Source organism: Littorina saxatilis, linkage group LG3 (assembly GCF_037325665.1).
Source record: "Littorina saxatilis isolate snail1 linkage group LG3, US_GU_Lsax_2.0, whole genome shotgun sequence".
NCBI lineage: Eukaryota > Metazoa > Mollusca > Gastropoda > Littorinimorpha > Littorinidae > Littorina > Littorina saxatilis.
Window position 1 is genome coordinate 16,580,796 of NC_090247.1, and position 23,026 is coordinate 16,603,821.

At 41.9% G+C, this 23,026-nt stretch overlaps 1 protein-coding gene across 1 annotated transcript; it reads right to left on the reverse strand.

Annotated features, from left to right (window-relative positions):
* Positions 1–1,724: 1,724 nt before the first annotated feature.
* LOC138961740 (E3 ubiquitin-protein ligase TRIM56-like) lies at positions 1,725–22,706 on the reverse strand. The gene is made up of 3 exons (XM_070333411.1): positions 22,598–22,706; positions 4,860–4,971; positions 1,725–4,259 (listed from the first exon to the last, which is right to left on the reverse strand). The coding sequence occupies exons 2-3, from the start codon at positions 4,876–4,878 to the stop codon at positions 2,578–2,580; spliced, it is 1,701 nt and encodes a 566-aa protein (XP_070189512.1). The 5' UTR covers positions 4,879–4,971; positions 22,598–22,706; the 3' UTR covers positions 1,725–2,577.
* Between the last annotated feature and the right edge of the window lie 320 nt (positions 22,707–23,026).

Here is a 23,026-nt window from a genome sequence, read left to right on the forward strand (position 1 = left end):
ATGGGTAAAAGAAAGATTGATAGAAAAGCTTTGTCTACTTCCCTTGTTCAGTTTAAATAACATTCCTTATTTGTGTTAACAGTAGGGTAAATTGAATACATGGGTAAAAGAAAGATTGATAGAAAAGCTTTGTCTACTTCACTTGTTAAGTTTAAATAACATTCCTTGATGTGTAAACAGTAGGGTAAATTGCATTCGTATTTATGCTACTTTGTAAGTCAAATAGCAGTGCTTAATTTGTTAACATGAGGGTTGATTTGCAGACCGATATAGGCTGCTCAGTAAATTAAATATCATGCCGTATTTGTATTAAACAATAGGGTTAATTGCAGACCTATCTATACTTGGTGAGCTTAAACACATTTTGTGTCAATTATTTGCAATAAAGCAAACATCACAACTATATCTACGGTTAGTTTCTCATTTATGATACTCAGTGAGTTAAGGTTCATGAACAGCTTAGGCTACTAATCAGGATAAATATGGAAACCTTCGTATGATAACAAAGATTATGTTCCGCTCATAGCACTCACTGTCAAAGCAAAGGTTTACCTTTTTGTCGCAGCTAAGGGTCTTTATAAGCAGTCAAAACATTTACACACCTATCCGACAGATATACACATCCTTTTAGTTCTGCCAGCGAAACTTTATGCGGTTTGTCAGGGACGTTGCATTCGATATCAAACCGATGTCATTTGGAAAACCTGTTCAGGCAAATGTGAGCTAAAACCGAATTAAGGCTATCTTAACAATCACAGAATCTGTGTAATTGCAAACCCCCAGTTGACTGAATTGCAATAAAATGTGTCTTTTGACTCTCTGACTCGCTCACGTAGAAGGGAAAGTTCTTTCAACCAAGCGAAACAACTACGTATGCTCTTTGGAAATTGTAAATGCCGCGTAGTCTCCCTTTATTCACCCTGCCGGGATTTGATATTTAACAGAATGTCTTTGTACTGCACTATTGTAAGAGGCAATTCGACAAACATACAGACAGGCAGACAAACAGAAGCACACACGCACACACGCACACACACACACACACATACACACACACGCACACACACACACACACTCACACACTCACTCACACACACACACACACACACACACACACACACGCACACCCACACACACACATACACACACACATAACCATCATATTCTCCAAAACACCGTCTTGAACAAAAAAAAACCCAGTTATCTTTCAAACCTGTGATTCACTCGTTTATTTGTAATTTGGGCACTTGGTTACGCATTCATGTATTTAAGCCTTCAGTGAGCACATTTTTAAACAAAAAGTGAGTATAGCTGCTGCCTTCTTTCCAGACAACGCATCACTGCAAGCCATCAGTCTCGTGTGATCAACGAAGACAACGTTCTAGACATAAGTCTTTCACCAAAACGGATGTTACCAGGATTTGCCAGGAAGATTTCGCTCATTTGGGGGCAGCGTGACCTTTCCCCCACCGTAAACAAGTTTGGCAGCTCTGCGACGTTTTCCTCCGTGTCTTCAAACACTTATAATCGTGTTGCCGATTGCCTATAATGATGATCTTCCACGACTATTGGTTCCTCCATTAACCTTCAAGAAATGTGTTTCCCTCTTTGGTTTTGTTGTTGTTGATGTTGTTGTTGATGATGTTGTTGTTGTTGTTTTCTTTCCCAACCATCCCTTTGCTGCCACCCCCCCCCCCTCCCCCTCCCCTCCCCCCAACCCCCGCTGGCCGGTTATAATTATAAGCTTTACGCAATGGCTGTCGCCAGAAAACACGTGGGATATATAAATGCGTATAGTGGTCATGTACAAATGTCCGAATAAACAACTAGATAAAATGATGTAAGGTAAGAAATGAATGCTGTGACCCTCAAAAACCAGCAACACATAACAACATTAAAAATATAAAACATAAAACGGGGATAAGACAAATCAAAGCAAATCGAATATTAACTGTGTTATTTCAAGCATACGAAATTACAGTGGTTGTGCATATAGAAAATACAACATTATTTACATTAAAATCTATAATAACATTACCTAATAAAAAAAAACTGTTCAGGACTGAACACCTCAATGCATAGCACTCTCGCCATTAAGATGTAAACAACTCATACGAAAAACCCACGGTCAATTCATCTCAAAAATCAACTACTACAACAGGAGAAATGTACAACTATATACTCGAAATTATCAGCAGCATAATGATCGCAGAATAGAAAATGTAGTGTTTGTTTTAAGAGTTTAATTAAACATTGTTTAAAACTCTTCCTAGCACTGACAGTTCTTATTTTTGGTACATGGAACAATCTGCGGGATAGCAAACGTTCGTAGAAGTGAGCAAGTACACTGTGTGTCTTGTAATTCGCAGTCACCCCAGTCTTTTGCACCACTCTTCTTTCTTGCAGCGCAGTCAGTCATAATCTTGCACATTATCATGACTCTGTCCAGACCATTTAGATTATTGATTCCCAAACAACTAAACCACCAAACAAAGCCAAAAGTGTCCACAGACTTAACACACAACTTCTGTAAAGAGAGCATGAATCTATGAGTTCACACATTAAGTGATCTTAGTTTCAGTATTCTTCTTCTGTCTGCCAAGCAGACTGGAGCGACTGCATCTGCCAGCCCATCTCCGAGACTTCATCAGGCAAGCTTTGCCCTTGTTCCCACCCTGTCTGCCTTCCGGACAGCAACATTTGAATGGCGCCAATCTCACTGGTAATCTCGCTGCAGTAACTTTTTGTGCTGATTGTTTTCTGCTGTCCAGGCGCTGCCCGCTCTTGCGAGGGGTGAGATCTGGTCACGTGACCAATGAAGTGAGGAATGGCGGTTTTGATGGTGGTCAGGGGGTCACTGTGTGAACCAGCATGCTGTGCGCCGCAACCTGGACATCCATTGTTACCGTCATACATCGTGCAACAGTTCTGACACTGCCCGTAGGTGGCGCCAGGGATATATTCACCGTAACCATAGCTCCTGGCGCGTCTGCCGTAACCAGATGCGTTTGCACATTCGTTTTGGGCGCCGCATTCTGGACAGCAGTCCAAATCTTTGTTGTACTTGCAAGAACAGTCACAGCACTGTGCCTTTTCCTCAGCTTCTTCAAGCTGGATGACTGTATTCCATTCTTCGCTGGTGAACGACTTCAGCTTGGAGGCGGATACAGCTGACTCCATTGTTTGTCCCACGTCAGCGTTCCAACCTGCATTCCCCTGAGGAAGCTGGGATCTTCTGTACTGTCCTTCCTCTGAATGAATTTGCATGCCAAAGTACTCCTGGAAGGAACCCCCGTATGGTTGGGCACAAGCCTCATCGCTCGCAACGCCGAAAAACTGCTTCATTTCGTTAGGGATTTCCAAGACATCTGCGTCACATCCGCTCTCAGCAACGCGCTGCGCATGCTCCGTGAAACTGACAAAAGATGTTAATTCTTGTGTCATGTGATTTATGCACTGCGAGGCAACGCGGGCCACATCGCTGGCTTCTTGGCTGAGCTTTTCCTTGGCCTCTGCCAGGCTCCCGTCAATCTCTCTTTTTAGCTCCTCCGCGCGTCGCTCAAGTGTGCTTTCCATTTCCTTCTGGTTTGTCTGCGCTGCCGCTTTGTGACTCGTGGCGGTTTGCAGCGCTGCTCTCAACTTAGGCTCCAGATAGTTGTGCGCCCTGTTGGTGACTTGAAGAATCAACGATTTCGCCTCAGCGCTCTTTTCCGACAGATCGGTGCTGATGTGACCTTCGTGCGACGTCAGCTTGCAGTCTCGGCAGATGACAGCAGAACATTGGGTGCAGAAAAACCGGATCTTTTCGTCTTTGTGGGTTTTGCAGAAGCGCTCTTTGCTGACTGTCAGGCCGGGCAGGCTTCCCGAGGCCTGTTGCAGGTTGAGCACAGTGTGGGACCTGGTCGCCTTGATGGAGGCGTGGATCGCCGTGCAGGCGTCGCAGGAAAGCTGGTCGCAATCGCTACACTTGTGGCTGGCCGAACCTTTGCCGCACATCTCGCACGTGGCAACTTTTCCAGACGTTGATCGCAGACCTTCTACCTCAGCCTGGATGTAGAAATTGACTTGGAACTTGTCCACGCCCCCCGCTGGGATCTGGACCGAGGTCCTGCAGGTCGGGCAAGGGAACGACCCGGACTTTACGTGTTTGCGGACCAGTTGTTTCAGGCAGCCCACACAGAACGTGTGGAAGCACTGTAGGATTCTCGGTGACGTGAACACCCCCAGGCACATGGCACATTCGCGATGACGGGATTGTGCTATAAACAGAACAATGAAAGCAAAATATGATTTTAACATAGAGAAGACCAACACATACACAAGCATAGCCAAGCTTGGCTGTGATTGTCTGATATGATTTGGATTTTGCGATCGGGCCACTGAGACAAACTTGATCCTTGAATCTTTGGTTAATCAAATTTCCCAACGATAAACTCAGGAGACTGAACTTTTACATAGGCTTAATCAACATGTTTATTTTAACACCAATGGTCGATAACAAACGGTTTTCTTCTGGAATTAGTCGCTGCTACCTGAAAAGTGCATCTCAGCTCGTTTACTTGGTATTGTGTATCTGTTGGATTGCATACAGTGAGACACTGCTAGCTTGATATTTGTAGAAAGTACATATTTCTCTGTGAAACTTCGCTTCCCCAAACCCGCCCGAATCCCAACCCGTTTTAAGAAAAGAGAATAAAGTTGAATGTCTCGCTATGCATCTGCGTCTGTTAAACGTCGCCTCCCCAAACCCACCCGAATCCCCGCCCTTTTTTTAAAAGAGAGAATAAAGTTGTACGTCTAAGCATCTACGTCTATGTTGGTGCTTTCAGTTGAGTAAGGACTATGAACCAGCCACAAACCTGGAAGCAGCGAAGCCATGATGCATAGTGTAGTCGGATGTTCCTGGACTCGACCAAGGCTCTACCGAGACTCCAGCCCTGTTTCCGTTTCCAGAGATACGATTCCTGTCGGCTGAATAAAAAAGGAGAACAATGAATAAAACAGTTTTTTTCCCCCGGCTAAATATGCACAACACGCTGTTACACAGCCCTGCTATAGCGTGTGCACGGTAAAAATGTGTTCGGGTCACGAGTTCGAATCTCCCAAAAGGCTAACCTTGTTTTTTTACCCTTGTTTTATTACCTTTGTTTTTTTACCCTTGTTTTTTTACCTTTGTTTTTTTACCCTTGTTTTTTTACCCTTGTTTTTTTGTCTCAATCTTTTAACTTTGTATTTGTTGTTTCTCTTACTTCTTGAATTGTATTCGGTTTTCTTCATTTCAAGGGGAACAGCAAATAAATTATCCTCACCTTGCTCAAGTCAACTAACGACATGCAGATTCAATGTTGATTTACTGTGCAGATTTGTCGATATGCCTGAGACAGGTTAAGGGACACAACCCCGTTCTATACTCTTTATTTTTAAGGAGTTATTTCCCTTGACGCAAACAAATAATATAAACTTGGAATACAAATTGTTACACCCATTTTTGTACCTAAATTAAAACAGTTATTCCCGTGTCAATTATTTCAAACTGTTAAGGCCATTAAAAGGTCTTCACTTGGCTATCTGGCACACTTTTCAGATCAATGATTTCGTTTACGGGGTCTAGTGACTGGCGCCGAAGTAAGGGTACCCCCAAAATCAACCTGACAAAAACGTAAATAAAAATTAAAAGGCAACTTTTACCAACGAGGTGAAAGCCAAATCAACTAACTATCCAGAACTGGTTGCTCAGTTTTGCTATTTTGCGTAATGCCATTCCTACTAATGCAGGTGCCGATCGCATGAGCGGTCATAACGGGGAGGTTTTTTGTGTCATTTTTGAGGGGTATCATGACAAAAGGACTGTATTTCAGTAATGACAGATTGAGTTGGTTTGAAACGTTCAGGATTGTATGCCTAAATACGAGACGTACTCCGAGTACCATTGTGGATTATCACAGATTTTAACGCAGATGTTATGCAATCTTCTGGAAATGTTTTAAAACCCGTCACAAGGAACCTTGTTGTGAATTTGATTGTGGGGGGTGTCTGTATTGAAGGTTCCACAGTATAGACACTACTTAATATAAAACCAATCTGTTTGCAGAATATGGTGGAAGAATGGATGGTATTTCCAGTCATATAATTGCTTTTACAACAAACGGCCTCATCACAAAGATCTGCACTCAACCGTATCTGCCAAGTTGTTTTGTTTATGACGGGTAGTGTGGCAGCTTGCTTTCCTCAGTGAGAAAGCAGTCCGACGTTCCATGAGGGTAACCTCACAGGACTATACATTATGCCACCTTACCCTTACCCTTATCCTTAGTATAGATTCCCGAACTTTCTGAAAACACTAAGTCAAAACTTGACAAAACGTGTGTTTTATTTATTTATTTAATCAGACAGTTATTGATCGTGGGTTGTTTTTCAACTGCGGATAATGATTTTGACTTTAACCTTGGCACACACACACACACACACACACACACACACACACACACACACACACACACACACACACACACACATCCGCCTCAGTTACATAACACATTCCTCTGATATTTTAAAGGAAGTTTCCACACCATGAGAGTTTTGGCTTTGTGATTGAGGATTTCTTCCTCAAGGATCACGCGGCAACAATTGATATATAAGGGTGTCCTAAACAAAATCGACTCGACATAAACCTATGTCGGGATTAGAAGAAAAAAAATGTAACGATCAACCATTGTTTAACTGTTAGTAGGCACACACAGCTTCACGTAAACCATCAGTTTCTGGTCACAGACACTGTCCGACTTTTACACACAGTACAAACACCCTTTCGTTTAAACACTCACCGCTTTAGAACATTCTAGGTGCCCTCCGTAAAGAGCGGGCATTTTTCAAAGAATTTATTGTTGCGTGGCCAGCCGGATTGTCTAATACGACAATCGGACGCCTCGTTTTGGCGCTAGAACTAACTTTTGAACTCAAAATAATAAAGTGACAGCTTGTAACACAAACATTCTTAAATCATAAAATATTTCTTTTTTCATCAAGACAAGATCAGTACAACTCGAAGTTTTGAAAGCTCGGAAGCAGTTCACGCAAGGTCGTGTTTCCCGTAGCAGACGACTTTTCTGCATAGGAAAGTGTGTGACACATGTCCACGATGGCTCAGGGGTAAAATTAACCACGAAACATGGTGTGTGGTTTACGCAAGCTAAATAGCCATTAAAACAAACTGTGTCACTTAATGCTGTTAAATCTTTCTTTCTTTCTTTATTTGGTGTTTAACGTCGTTTTCAACCATTCAAGGTTATATCGCGACGGGGAAAGGGGGGAGATGGGATAAGGGAAAGGGGGGAGATGGGATAGAGCCACTTGTTAATTGTTTCTTGTTCACAAAAGCACTAATCAAAAAATTGCTCCAGGGGCTTGCAACGTAGTACAATATATGACCTTACTGGGAGAATGCAAGTTTCCAGTACAAAGGACTTAAAGGCAGAGTAAGCCTCCCGTAAACCATCACAGATACGGTCAGGCTTTTACACACAGTACCAACACCCTTTCATTTAAACACTCGCCAATTGAGAACATCCTAGGTGCCCTCCGTAAAGAGCGAACAATTTTCAAAGAATTTATTTTTGCGTGGTTTATCTTACCCCTGAGCCATCGTGAACCCGTGTGATCCGGTTTTCCCCCTTTTCACAATGCAGTCGTCATAGTTAGTCATTTGAATGCGACTCGACGTGAGCTTATCTACAATAGCACGTTTTTTATGCACGAAACAACGGATGTGGTTCACAAGAACTCTAGCGATGGCTTTTGACTGTTGAGAGGAACGGCGATTTGCACTGATAAACCGGGCCGTCGTCTGCTACGACCCTTGCGTGACCCTGCTTCCGGGCTTTTCTTTTTTTAAACTTTCACAACTTCGAATTGTTCTGATCTTGTCTTGATGAAAAACGAATTCTTTTATGATTAAAGAATGTTTGTGTACATAACAAGCTGTCAATTTATTATTTAGATTTTAAAAGTTAGGTCTTGCGCAAAAACGAGGCGCCATTGTTGTAGCGTTACAAGTCCACGAAAATAAATTCTTTGAAAATGTCTCACGCTCGACAGAAAGGATCCAGGATGTTCCCGTTCGGTGAGCGTTCAAATGGAAGTATGCTTGTACTGTATTTAGACGCTCGGGGAGCTCTGTGATGGTTTACAGGAGGCTTACTGTGCCTTTAACATTTCTTACATACTGCTTGACTAAAATCTTTACCAACATTGACTATATTCTATACAAGAAACACTTAACAAGGGTAAAAGGAGAAACAGAACCGTTAGTCGCCTCTTACGACATGCTGGGTAGCATCAGGTAAATTCTTTCTCGTCCCAACCAATATGGGACTCCCCCTAACCCGCGGGGGGTTGCTGTTAAATGCTTTTGCAAGTGTGTTCCATATGGTTAGAACTACCTTTTTCGAGAGAAGATTCAAATCGTACTGTAAACCGACGGGCGTTGTGGCGGGGTGGTAAGACGTCGGCCTCCTAATCGGAAGGTCGAGGGTTCGAATCCCGGCCGCGGCCGCCTGGTGGGTTAAGTGTGGAGATTATTCCGATCTCCCAGGTCAACTTATGTGCAGACCTGCTAGTGGCTTATCCCCCTTCGTGTGTACACGCAAGCACAAGACCAAGTGCGCACGTAAAAGATCCTGTAATCCATGTCAGAGTTCGGTGGGTTATAGAAACACGAAAATACCCAGCATGCTTCCTCCGAAAGCGGCGTATGGCTGCCTAAATGGCGGGGTAAAAACGGTCATACACGTAAAATTCCACTCGTGCAAAAACACGAGTGTACGTGGGAGTTTCGGCCCACGAACGCAGAAGAAGAAGAAGAAGAAGTACTGTAAACCTTTTGAGGCAGACTGGACGTGCGACTCATTTCATATGTTGTTTTTACGTGTGTTCTAAATTTTATGTTAAGCCTTAAAGTTGCCATGGTGACGAAAGCAGGATTATTCTGTGTAAGTTAGTTTAAGAGGTTGCACAGCAACACTCACAGTCGTTCACATCCGCAGGTGATTAATGTCCTGTTCGGCCGTCTTTGTTTGATTGAAAAATATGGTGTGTGGGTTTTTTTTAAACGATTTTGGTAGTCAACGCCGGGGCGTGTTTTTCGTTACCGCGCGCCTGTACGCCACAGGTAGTTAAATACACACAGAATGTGTCATAGCTAGCTGAGGGTATTCAGCTTCCTTGTACTGAATTAAAGCCATGGGCAGTTGAAAACGCACTTTTTCTGTCACAGTTAACTGAGGGAATCTAGCACAGTGCTTTGAAACCACGAATTACACAAACAGCCCACCGACATTCCCGACTAGGATAGCACACACTGAATGTGAAACACACCTTCTGGCGCCTTGCCAAGAGGCGACAGTCCTTGACGTCCCAATCTAGACAACACGGAGTAAAGTAGGGGAAGGTTGCCTAACATGGACCACTGTTAACCCGTGATTTGTAAACATGTAAACACATTTTACAAATCACGTCGAACCTAAAACAGCGATTTGTAAAAAATGTAAAAATGTAAAAATATTGCATTCCACAAAGTAATGCATGCCTTTTATCCAAGCGGAGCGCGGGCGAAGCCCGCGCGTAGCGAGGTAGTTTTTTTTTTCATCTCCCAGCACTGAAAATTTTTTTGCCAAGTGGTGTCTGTCTGTGAACATTGTTCTAGAATTCATCTTTTAGCACAATATTAGCGACACTGTTTGGACAATTCTATTAAAATTAGGCGTACAAACTGATTTTGTTTCGGGGAATCCTCTCAGAGGATCAGAATTTTCATATAATATCATCGGAAGCTGTTACAACGGGAAAATGTGAAACTTTTGTCACTTTTTAACATGGAATTTCATCTTTGAGCGTTTCAAGCGGACTTTAATAAAATAGTTATTTGCGAATTAAGCAGCGGAAGACACTCACCGGTTCAACATGTGTATGGTCATTAAACCTCAAAACATTTCAGTAAGTGGTTTAGACAAACACCTCCGACATGTGAGGGTGACTGGTTTGTAGCTGAAGAGTTTTTTTTCTAAAGTGTGTTCTAAATACAAATGACGTACTGGTAATGATGTAATGAGTTGTTCTAATCTTGTTCTTGGAACTCTTGCTGTTCCAAGCTTGTTCTTAGCAAGTCTTGGTGACGAGAACAAAGACTATCAATGAAATCTTTAGAAATAACCTCTGACAACGACGACGATGACGACGACGACGACGATAACAACAACAACAACAAATGACATCGACGACGACGACGACAACAACAACAACAACAACAACAACAACAACAACAACAAAAACAACAACACGAGAACAACAACAATCACGACAACGAACATGACAACAACAACACCAACAACTACGACGACAACTACAACGACTGGGTTATGATGACATCACCAATGATTTAAAGGCCGTTAAAAAATCGTTAAAACCTATTTCTTCACTGATTCTTATGAAATTTTAAAGGTAGGTTTGTTGTCCCCAACTTATTTTCACTCCATACTTTTCCAGAAGAAAAACATAATTTTGGCAGTTAAAAACCGTTAAATTTCAATTCTTCACCGATATTTATGAAATTTTGTGGGTAGGTTCGTTGTCCCCAACTGATTTTCACTCTATACTTTTCCAGAAGAAAGACATAATTTTGGCAGTTAAAAAACGTTAAATTTCAATTCTTCACCTATCTTTATGAAATTTAGTGGGTGGGTCCGTTGTCCCAAACTGAATTTTAAGACATACTTTTCCAGACAAAAAACCTTATTTTTGGCAGTTAAAAACCGTTAAATCTCAATTCTTCATCGATATTTATGAAATTTTGTGGGTAGGTTCGTTGTCCCCAACTGATTTTCACTCCATACTTTTCCAGAAGAAAAACATAATTTTGGCAGTTAAAAACCGTTACATTTAAATTTTCACCTATCTTTATGAAATTTAGTGGGTGGGTCCGTTGTCCCAAACTGAATTTCAAGACAAACTATTCCAGTCAAAAAAACTTATTTTTGGCAGTTAAAAACCGTTAAGTCTCAATTCTACACCGATATTTATGACATTTTGTGGGTAGGTTTGTTGTCAGATTTGACATGATGGCAGAATTGAAAGTGTGAGATATCCTGATGTTTCACAATTTATGCTGCATAATTCAGCCCCATAGGCGCTTGAATTTTAGGTGGAGTTGGGTTTTTTTTCAGCCCAAACCAGTAACCCCCACATGGTTTTCATGTCCCTTTCTGAGAGACTTCAAGAAGTTTCAATTTGACGTCATGATTAGCCTGCCGCATTAGCAAGTATGAAAACACGTCATCGATGACACATTTTAAGACAGAGAGAGAGAGAGAGAGAGAGAGAGAGAGAGAGAGAGAGAGAGAGAGAGAGAGAGAGAGAGAGAGAGAGAGAGAGAGAATCATGTACACACAGATGGACGACTTCGCTTGGGGTATGTACTGCCCGGCAGTACACATCTACTTTATTATTATTAATATTTGTTGTTTAGAGCCTCTACGCTTAGTGATGGGGGTGGTTTTAGATCCACATCCCATTTTGGTACAATCCCATTTTGCCGCCGTCCCATTTTTTGCCCCATCCCATTTTCGCGACATTTCACAAGCCAAGCGTCATTTTACTAACATGTCATAACAATAGCGCGACATCCCATTTTGACACCATCCCATTTGGCCGCCATGCCGTTTCGCCGCCCCACTAGATCCACATCCCATTTTGGTGCAATCCTGTTTTGCCGCCGTCCCATTTTTTGCCCCATCCCATTGGCGCGACAATACACAAGCCAAAGCGTCATTTTACTACCGTGTCATAACAATAGCGCGTCATCCCATTTTGACACCATCCCATTTGGCAACCATCCCATTTTTGTTTTATTCTTCTTGCCAAGCCTCACACTATGCTACTATACTGCGTCATTCAACTAGGGAGACATTCCGTTTACGCAAAATCTCATTTTGCCACAATCCAAAATGTCGCGAAATAGGGATGGCGGCGAAATGGGATGACGGCAAAACGGCATGGCGACAACATGGAATGTGGCGCTAGTGGTATGACACGGTGGTAAAATGACACTAGGCCTGTGAAATGTAGCGAAAATGGGATGGGGGCGAAATGGGATAACGGCGAAACGAGATTGCGCTAAAATGGGAGGTGGAGCTAATGGTACCCGGCATGGTGGTAAAATAACACTTGGCCTGTGAAATGTCGCGAAAATGGGATGGGGGCGAACTAGGATAACGGCGAAACGGGATTGCGCCAAAATGGGACGTGGATCTAATGGTACATGACACGGAAGTAAAATGACGCTTGGCTTGTAAAATTTCGCAAAATGGGATGGGGGCGAAATGGGATAACGGCGAAACGGGATTAATAGATCCCTTGACTTTGGGGTAACGCGACTCTGTTACTGCTAGCTTTCCACTCGAAAGTCCACGCGGAATTCCGCGGGGACATGGCCTATTTGGTGTTCCATAGTGTTGGACCACCTTCTACAAATCGAAGAAAATAAAAGCTAAAGGCTATTTTCATTATTTCATTAAGAAGCTTGCTGAAAATAATCTATAACTTGCCCCCGAGAATAAACATAAAATCAAATAGTCTTCTTTTCGTGGAAGTTGAGAATTTAATTTATTTTCAGTCTAGATTAGCTTCTGTAGTTTCCTGTTTTGCTTCAAATAATGCTCTCATCAACCCGAAAAAGATAAATCTAAGGCATATATATTTATTTTTTTTAACATTTTTGTCATTTACACTTATTTATTTTTTACAAATACAACACGAGCAAACATTGAGGACATTATGAACGTACTACCTGCTTAATAATAATAATACAGTCAGATAATAATACAGTCAAACAAACAACAAAAAACACACAAAAAAACATCCAAGCAAAAACAAAAAAAGACATATATATATACACAAATCATCACATCTCTGCACAACCTAGCGTACTACCTAACCAACTCTTCATATGGGGACCATAATTCTACAAATTTGGTAATGTTACCAGCATTGAAACTGGAATATTTTTCTATTTCAAATCTGTATTTCAAATTTCTTAAAAATAGTTCTAACAGTGGCCTTGTCTCTTGTAACTTACTCTTATAAATATAAAACTTTCCAAACAAAATGATAAAATCCCAAACCGCATCTACCTTAACATTGTTCATACACCCAAACAAATCACATTCTTCTGTAAAAAGAACATTTGCGCGGTAAATACCACTTCTGTTTAACAAATCGTCCAAATCAGTCCAACATTTTCGACTAAGCGGGCAGTACCAAAATATATAGGAAATTGTTTCATTTTCATTTTTACAAAAGGCACAAAGGGGACTGTCAAAAATCTTTTGAACAAATAACCGGCTATAGCAACACCAAGAATGCGATGAGGCAATCTGGTCTTGAACTATCTTAACCGTGTGTCCTTAGTTGGTTTAAAACACTTATCAAAAATCTGTTTCCAGTTCAGGTTGTAAAAATACACATTCCATCTGTTCATGCCTGCAGGGTTATCATCAAATTTTGATTTCAAAAAAACTTCTTTAATTGCCTGTTTGCCTCTACAAATAATCTGCCACGGTTTATAATCCCTAAGGTATATTTGAATTAGTCTGACTTACACACAAAGTGGCATCATGTTATTTTGAAGTATTGGGGGCTTTTTCAAGTGTTTCGTGAAAGCCTTTTCACTGGTCCATATCAGGCGCCAAGTTGTGAATTTCATGTTTGCTTCATGGCTATCAAAGCTTATTCACTAATTAGGCCTAATGGTTAACCGAAGGGAAAAGAACTACCAAACACAAAATGAAACTTCATTGCAAGAAAACAAGCTAGTTATCAGCAAGAAACAAAACGTGGTCCATATTAGACAACCTTCCCCTACTCAAAATGGTGTGTCGTTCGTACAGTCATTCTCCTGACACACTCCGGGATGTTCCCCCGGACAAGATTTTTAACTTTTTAAAAGAGATCAAGATTTTTTACAAGATTTAAAGTACCAGAAGTGAAAATTATTAATTTTTAGAACCTTCTTTTACAGTGATAGATTTGAATGTAAATAGTCTGAAACGTAGAACTTGCCATATGAAGGGAAAAGAAAATAACTGCATCGGTCTCGAATAGCAGCTAGCATCTGCTGAAGAGACATTAAACCCCAAAAACCAACCAACCAACCATCCTGACAAACAGCTCGGTTTCGCTATCTTAGATTGAGCCAAGACTTTTCCTCTTTCCTTATCAAGTTTTGACTAAATGTTTTAACATAGAAGATGAATCAAGACGAGGGTCATGGTGTGTGTGTGTGTGTGTTAGTGTGTGTGTGTGTGTGTGTGTGAGTGTGTGTGTGTGTGTGTGTGTGTGTGTGTGTGTGTTTGGATGGGTGTGTGTGTTAATAAATGTCTTTGATGACGTCATATCCGGCTTTTAGTGATTGTTGAGGCGGCACTGTCACACCCTCATTTTTTAACCAAATTTACTGAACATTTGTTGAACTTGAAGCAATCTTCGACGAAGGCCGGACTTTGGGATTGCATTTCAGCTCGGAAGCTTAACAATTAGTTATTTAGTTTGCTCATTAAAGTTGACATTACAAACGAGTTTTCCTCACAGATGAAAAAATCACTGAATCTTGAATTATATATAGATACGTTATGTTTACTTGAAAAACGCGCTCAGAATAAAGGAAATAGGTCGATTTTAATTAATGTGTGCATGCTTCGCGGAGACGAGCGTGACCCGTCTCGGTCTTCGGGGAAGTTAAGCCGAGACTATCTGAATGCAGTCTTAGGGTTAGGGTTAGGGTTAGGGCTAGTCTCGCCGATGATTTTGTGTGTTATTGATGCCTACAGATTGACTAAAATGTGTGTATATCGCTTCACACAAACTTGTTTTAAATATGGGATCAGAACAATTCTCCACTTGAACACATACCGACAATGGATATCTCGACTGATTCCTGTGCAGATTTTGATTTCACACTGAATTTGTCATCAGTGGCCAGAGATTAATTCAAAATAAAAATTCTATTATGCACAGGAAGATGTCAGGATATTGATTTTTGGCATGTATCCGAGTAGCGTGATGATCTTATTGCATGCAAAAGCCTGACCAGAGGTGCGTTGCATAGAGCGTTTCGATCTGTTCGCGAAGAGACACACAGTTTTCATGTTGTAGGAAACGCTATGTTCGCGGCGAACTGTTCGCGGCGAACTCAATTCTACCCTCTCTACCTATTTTCAAGTAAATGGACCCATCTCTTCGCTGACAGCCGAGTCAATGCATGTATATTGGGGGCGATCATCCGAACAGTCGCTTTGTACTTGGAACAGCCCTCCCTACCCGCACTGACAAAAGTAGACGAGTCCAATCGCTTACAGCTCAGTCCATGAGTACATTTTAGGGGTGACGGTATGCAGTGGCCCTCAGGATATCTGTGTGTGTGTGTGTGTTTGAGTTTCGTACCCCACGTGGAGAAGCAGGGCCTTTCCTTTTCTTTTTTTTGGTGGTCAGATTTGACAGTTAGATTTCTTGTCGAGTCCGTGGAAACGCGTTGTGGTCTGCATTTCATTCAATAAAGGTGAATGTTTAGGAGTAAAAAGCCCGTGTGCGCGGGCTCTCTCTCTCTCTCTCTCTCTCTCTCTCTCTCTCTCTCTCTCTCTCTCTCTCTCTCTCTCTCTCTCCTCTCTCTCTCTCTCTCTCTCTCTCTCTCTCTCTCTCTCTCTCTCTCTCTCTCTCTCTCTCTCTCTCTCTTTTGATAAACTTGTGGGTAACAACAAAGATGTTTCAAAAGTCTGGCGCGCCCTGAACACGTTTTTAAAAGGCAACTCCTCAAAAAATAGTAGTATTCCTCAGAATATAAAGGCCAACGACTTTAACGATTATTTTTTGTCCGTTGCTGAATCACTGGTAGATTCTCACTCAAAATCTCCAGGAACAGAACCACATTCCTGTTGTGAACGCTTGCAGATGTTCTGTGATGAAAAATTAAGAAACACGGATGCGTTTGTTATTCCGATAATGGCCATCCATGAAGTTGGCCAGTACATAGCAAGGTTAGAAAATAAAAAGTCTTCCGGACTTGATGAAATAAGTAATAAATTATTAAAATTGTCTACTCCTTATATAGTAGAGTCTCTGACTTATGTTTATAATTTATGTATTCAACACAATGATTTTCCAAAAGAATTTAAAAAAGCGAAAGTCATACCTTTGCCAAAGAAAAAAGGTTCTCAAGACTTAAATGATTTTAGACCTATATCTTTGTTATCTGTATTATCTAAGCCTCTTGAAAGGCATGTTCAAAAACATCTGGTTACTTATTTGGAGGACCACAATCTCTTGCATCAACTTCAGTCTGGTTTTCGCTCTCAACATTCATGTAACACTGCCCTTGCCAGATTAACTGATTCATGGTACTCATCCATCAATAGGTTAGACATTTCTGGTGATGTTTTCTTGGACCTAAAAAAAGCTTTTGACCTCGTGGATCACGAGATCCTTCTACAGAAATTAAAGTGTTATTTGAAAAGTTCTAGCACTGTCGCTTTTTTTTACTCTTATCTTAAAGAGAGGGTTCAATCTGTATACGTACACGATACGTACTCTTCTCAGGGCACTGTGAAATGTGGAGTGCCACAGGGGTCTGTTTTAGGACCTGTATTATTTTGCATGTATATAAATGATTTGCCCTTGTACCTACAGTCCGAATCTGTTGAGTGTCATATGTTAGCAGATGATACTACCTTACATGCAACAGGGAAAAGCCCTGCACAAATTCAAGACAAATTACAACAGAGCCTAAACGATGTTTCTGAGTGGTGTTCTGCAAATCGTATGCTTATTAATCCAGTTAAAACAAAGTCTATGATAATCAGCACTCGCCAAAAACATCAACTTTCAGAAATGACTCTGAGTCTGTCCCTAAATGAGCACTCCATTGAGCAAGTAGCTGAGCACCGTTTACTGGGACTTACTGTTGATAATAATCTCAAATGGCAGACTCACATCAATGGAATCTGCAAAAAAATTGCTAAAAACCTGTTTCTTTTGTCAAAGTTACAAAGCATTATTAATCTAGACACAAGGAAACTATTTTACAATGCCCACATAAAACCCCATATTGATTATGCTTCCATAGTATGGGACGGGTGTAGTGAAGTTCACTTGAAGAAGCTGAACTCGCTCCAGCGTAGAGCTGCTAAACTAGTTCTGCCCAGTCCATCTCTTTCTACAAAGGAAAAGATGAAAAGTATTGGGATGTTAAGCTTAAAAAAGCAGCTTTTGTATAATAAATGTTCATTTATGTATAAAGTCGTCTATAAGGACGCCCCAACATATCTTATACAACTCTTCAAATCATCTCCGTCATATTATTCAAACACTCGAAATAACCTTGCCTTGTCAAGGCCCCGCATCGATTTGTTTAAAACTAGTTTTTCTTATTCTGGTGCGTTCCTTTGGAATTCACTACCTGTAAATATCAAGTCATGTCTGTCATTATCTTCTTTTAAAAGACAGCTCCGAAAGCACCTCTCTAACGACTAAGTCGGTGTACAATTTGTGCGAGTGTGTGTGAAAGAGAAAGTGTATAGTATGCTTCCATTAACAAGCACACTTTTGAATTTTTTATTTTTATTTTGTTATACTTTTCCCCACATAATTTTGTTTTATTTGATTTTTTGTTTAAATGTTTTCATTCTTTATATTTGTTCTTTGTTTCATGTGTGTATTATAGTAGGGACTAGCTGTAAGAAAGGACCATATGGACCTAATGCTATCATCCCTCGGTAATAAAGTTTTCGAGTTCGAGTTCGAGTTCTCTCTCTCTCTCTCCGTGTCTCTCTCTCCGTGTCTCTGTCTTTCTCTTTCTCTATCTGTTCGTCTGTCTGTCTCTCCTTCCCTTTCTTTTTCTTTCTCGATCTCTCTACCTGTCTCTCTTTCTCTCTCTCTCTCTCTGTCTCTCTCTCTTTCTCTCTCTCTCTTTCTCTCTCTCTTTCTCTCTCTGTTCGTCTGTCTGTCTCTTCCTCCCTTTCTTTCTCTTTCTCGATCTCTCTATCTGTCTCTCTCTCGCCCCCCTCGCCCTTCCGCACACACGCGCGCGTATACACACACACACACGCACACACACACAAACACACACACACACATACACACACACACACACAAACACACACACATATATGTTTACATACACACATACACACGCGCGCACTCACTCACTCACACACATTAACATAAACCAACAGTGATACACACATAAACACAAACAAGCACGCACACACACACACACACACACACACACACACACACACAGCCATTGCCATACGCACACGCAAATACACCCAGACACTTCATTGCACGCAGATATGAAGGTGGGGGAGGGCAGAGAGAGAGAAAGAGAGAGAGAGAGAGAGAGAGAGAGAGAGAGAGAGAGAGAGAGAGAGAGAGAGAGAGAGAGAGAGAGAGAGAGAGAGAGAGAGAGTTCTTTTCCTCTTTATGCCTCATCACAATAACACGCAAGTGTCACTATCTGCACACATTCTTCTCGCTCTGACTTTTTGTGGACGTCAGCCTTTTAAAACTTGACTCTGTCCGATCTCGTGAAAAAAGCAGACAACGCGATCTTGCAGCAAATACAAAATGACACATGCAGTAGCGTATTTTACTACCAAAACACACACAAACAAAATAATACACCCACACAATTCATTACACGGAAATAGGAAGGTGGTGGGGAGGGGAAAGAGAGAGAGAAAGAGAGAGAGAGGGAGAGAGAGAGCCGAGCGAGACAAGAGACAGAGACAGACAGAGACAGAGCAGAGAGAGACAGAGACAGACAGAGAGAGACAGACAGACAGACAGACAGAGACAGAGCAGAGAGAGACAGAGAGAGAGAGAGGAGAGAGAGAGAGAGAGAGAGAGAGACAAGAGAGAGAGAGAGAGACAGAGCAGAGAGAGACAGAGAGAGAGAGAGACAGACAGACAGACAGACAGACAGACAGACATAGACAGAGCAGAGAGAGACAGAGACAGAGACACAGAGAGAGAGAGAGAGCCAAGAGAGACAAGAGACAGAGAGAGTTCTTTCTCTCTTATGCCTTATTATGGGGGCGAGGACGCCCCCATTCTATACGGATAGTTTAGAGGTTGACCATGGGCAGCGCCATTTTGTTGTGAAATACGTCATCAGTTTGTGTACACAGGAAGTTGTGACATCCGTCACCCTATGGGAGGGGTGAAGGCAACATTGTTCATCTGTAGAAAGTTGTGAAATCCGTCACCCTATGGGAGGGGTGACGTCAAAATTGGTCATCACAGAGTTTGTGTAACACAGGAAGTTGTGAAATACGTCACCCTATGGGAGGGGTGACGTCAAAATTGTTCAACAAAAACATGATATGTCGCATTGTGCAGGGTCAACTGCAACAAACTCAAACCGAGCCATTCATACCTAGCTGTATTTGAGTGACTTATATACCCGACATTTTTATTTCTTATTTTTAGCACAGGTGTAGGAAAAATCATGAACCAAAATGTTATTTATTTTCTAATTTAACATTTTTTTTACAAATATGACCATGGTCTTTTAAACATACAGTGACATTAAACATTGTTATGTTAAAAAAAAGAAAAAAGAAAAAAAGCTTTTGTGCACAAATCAGAAAATACATTGTACATTTTACCTACAGGCCAAACAGTGTCTGTTGGCGGCAAAGGGCCCAGCAAGTTGCTATTTTTAGATCGATTAAAAGTTGTCAAGAACAGGCGCTTACATTTGGATGTGTCCACTGATAGTAGGTTTGGTTGTGATCAATCAGAATGATGTAGGAATAAAAATGTATGACAGTTTGGTATGATGACATGTAATTCAAATATGCTGAAATGTAATATTATACATGATATAATATTATTATGGCTGTTGCCATGACCATGAACCCCAAGAAAGGTTTAATGTTATGTAAAATCAAAATACCAAAATCAAGCACCTACTGCGGCTTGGACCTAAATTAGGATGGACACGCAACTCGCTCAGCCAGCCAGCGCTGCGAGACTTACAGCGGCCAACTTCGCCGCGGCGCGCTCATTGGCTCAGTATTGAACTTGCGTCAAGGCCGATGCGCGTAGATTCCCAGAATGTTTACTTTCGGTTAGATTCTTCGACAGCATTCGCAGAGGTGACTGCCGTATTGTGTACCGCAGTCAGAAGTAATTTATTACTTTTGGGAGTTTAGTAACGTGATATCAGTTTTCAATTGTTCGTTCACTTATATTGCTTTCAGATTTAACACACAAGAAACAGTAGCACGGTTTTCGTTGCGAAAATGTGCATTGGCAGTGCTACGCGATCGAATTGTGTATTATGTACACGCGGTGTTCTTCTGGAAAAGTCGTTCAGCCCGCGAGCGGTGGGATGGGGGGGGTTCACATGGTTTGTTTGTTTCAGAACCACACCCATATACACACATTTCACATGTAAACCATTTGTCCGCCCCCTGTCGATATTTATCGACTAAGTTCCTTGTTCTCTCTTATGCCTTATCACAATAAGCCACAAGGGTCACTTTCTGCACGCATTCTTCTCTCTCTGAATGTTTAGGGTCGGCAGCCTTTTCAATCATAAGTTCGATCTCGTGAAACAAGCAAGACACACACACACACACCCTCACATACACATGCACATATATTCACCCAGGAACACACACACACACACACACACACACACACACACACACACACACACACAACCTCAACCCCCCCCCCCCCCGACACACACACACACACATCCACACACACGAACATAATACTTTCACACACACACACACACACCACCCTTAACAGACACTCATATACACTAACGCACACACGCACACACACACACGCACACACACCCACTCACAACACACACAAACAAACACACACTCAATCAAGCTAACACTCTCGCACACACACACACACACACATGCATTTATTTATAAAGGAGATTTCTATAGCGCATAACTAAAAGCAGGCTATGCACACGTGCACACACACAAACACACATACACACACACACATGTATACACACACACCCACACATGCACACGCACGCCCTCACTCACACACATTAGCATACACGCACACACACACACGTGCACACACACGTACACACACACACATACACACACATATACACAAACACACATAAACAAGCACAAACACAGAGACACTCACACATACACTAACGCGCACACACACACATGCACACATACACACGTACACACACGCACACACACACACACAAACACACACGCACACATACACGCACACGAACACACACACTTACTACACACACGCACACACACACACATGATACTCGCACAATCACACGCGCGTGCGCGCGCATACAAATACACACAGACACACACACACACACACACACACACACATGTATGCACACACATATATATATATACACACACACACACATGCCCAACCACAAACACATACACATACACACACACACCACCCTCAACACACACACACACACATACATACCAACGCACACACGGACAAACACACACGCGCGCGCGAACACACACACAAACATGCACTTACATACACCCAGACACATACACACACACTGACACATCCAGACGCACACACACACACACATACACACACGCACAACCTTATACACACACACACACTCACACACACTCACACACACACACACCACACACATAAAACACACACTAACACACACACACACACACACACACACGCACACACACGCAAATACACACATGTATGTATGTGTGTTTGCGCGCGCGCGAGTGTGTGGGTGTGTATGTTTGTGTGTGTGTGTGTGTGTGTGTGTGTGTGTGTGTGTGTGTGTGTGTGTGTGTGTGTGTGTGTGAGAGAGAGAGAAAGAAAGGGAGAGAAAGAAAGGAAGAAAGAGAGAGAGAGAGAGAGAGAGTCAACCGGAAAGCTCAGTACAGTGCAATAGTTTTTGGCGTGCCACCTCTCAGGTACGTTACAGAATGCTCCAGAATGCTCCCCGCAAACCCCCGTTTCCTAGACCATTCTCGGCGAGCGTTCGCAATTGTTACGCTATAGTACCGAGCGCTTGCTAACGCTCGCGAGCGCCACAACAAAACTATGCGTTGCATAGAAAACATTCGCAAACGTTCTGTGGCGCTCTGCCTATGCAACGCACCCCAGAAGCACATGAACCTAATGGACACATTTCTATGATGTTTAAAATGTAAATTCTGTAAGATGATATTTCAAATAAATCATTTTTGTTCGTTAAACACCTTTGATGACGCTATATCGATCGACATTTTTGGTCAGTCAGGACAGGCTCAGACATTTCAGTTTATTTTTGATGTTTAGGTCAATACATTGACACACATTTGGATATTGTTGTACAGGACTTGTTTATTAATTTCACACACACACAAACACACACACACACACACACACACACACACACAAAACACACACACACACACTCCTCTATTTCCTCCTCCTCCTCCTCTTCAACATCCCAGACAGCCACTTACTGACACATTAAGATCAATAATCTTACCTGTCTCTTTCGCGACTTGGAACAGTCAGTAATCATCTCGAGTCGACACCACTGAGTTATTTCAGCGGTCGACCCTCTCCTCAACAGCGACAGTGCCCGTATGACGCTGCTCACCGCAGCTGTGTTCGTGGCTAGCCTGTTTGTATGACGGCTTACTAGCGCCAAAACTAAAAATTAGTAATTAACCCGTGAAAGTTACTAATTCTCACGAGAAAATTACAATTATGACGTGTGTTAATTACTAATGTTCAAGTGTTAATGTCTAATTTTCAGTTTTGGCTTGCTTCCTGACGGCTTACTAGCGCCAAAACTAAAAAAATAGTAATTTTCACGCGTTAATTACTCATTTTCATGTGCCTCGTGACTGTGGGGGCTCAATGCGCATGCGCGACTGTTACACCGGCCAGAGCGAAACATCCTTCAATTCCA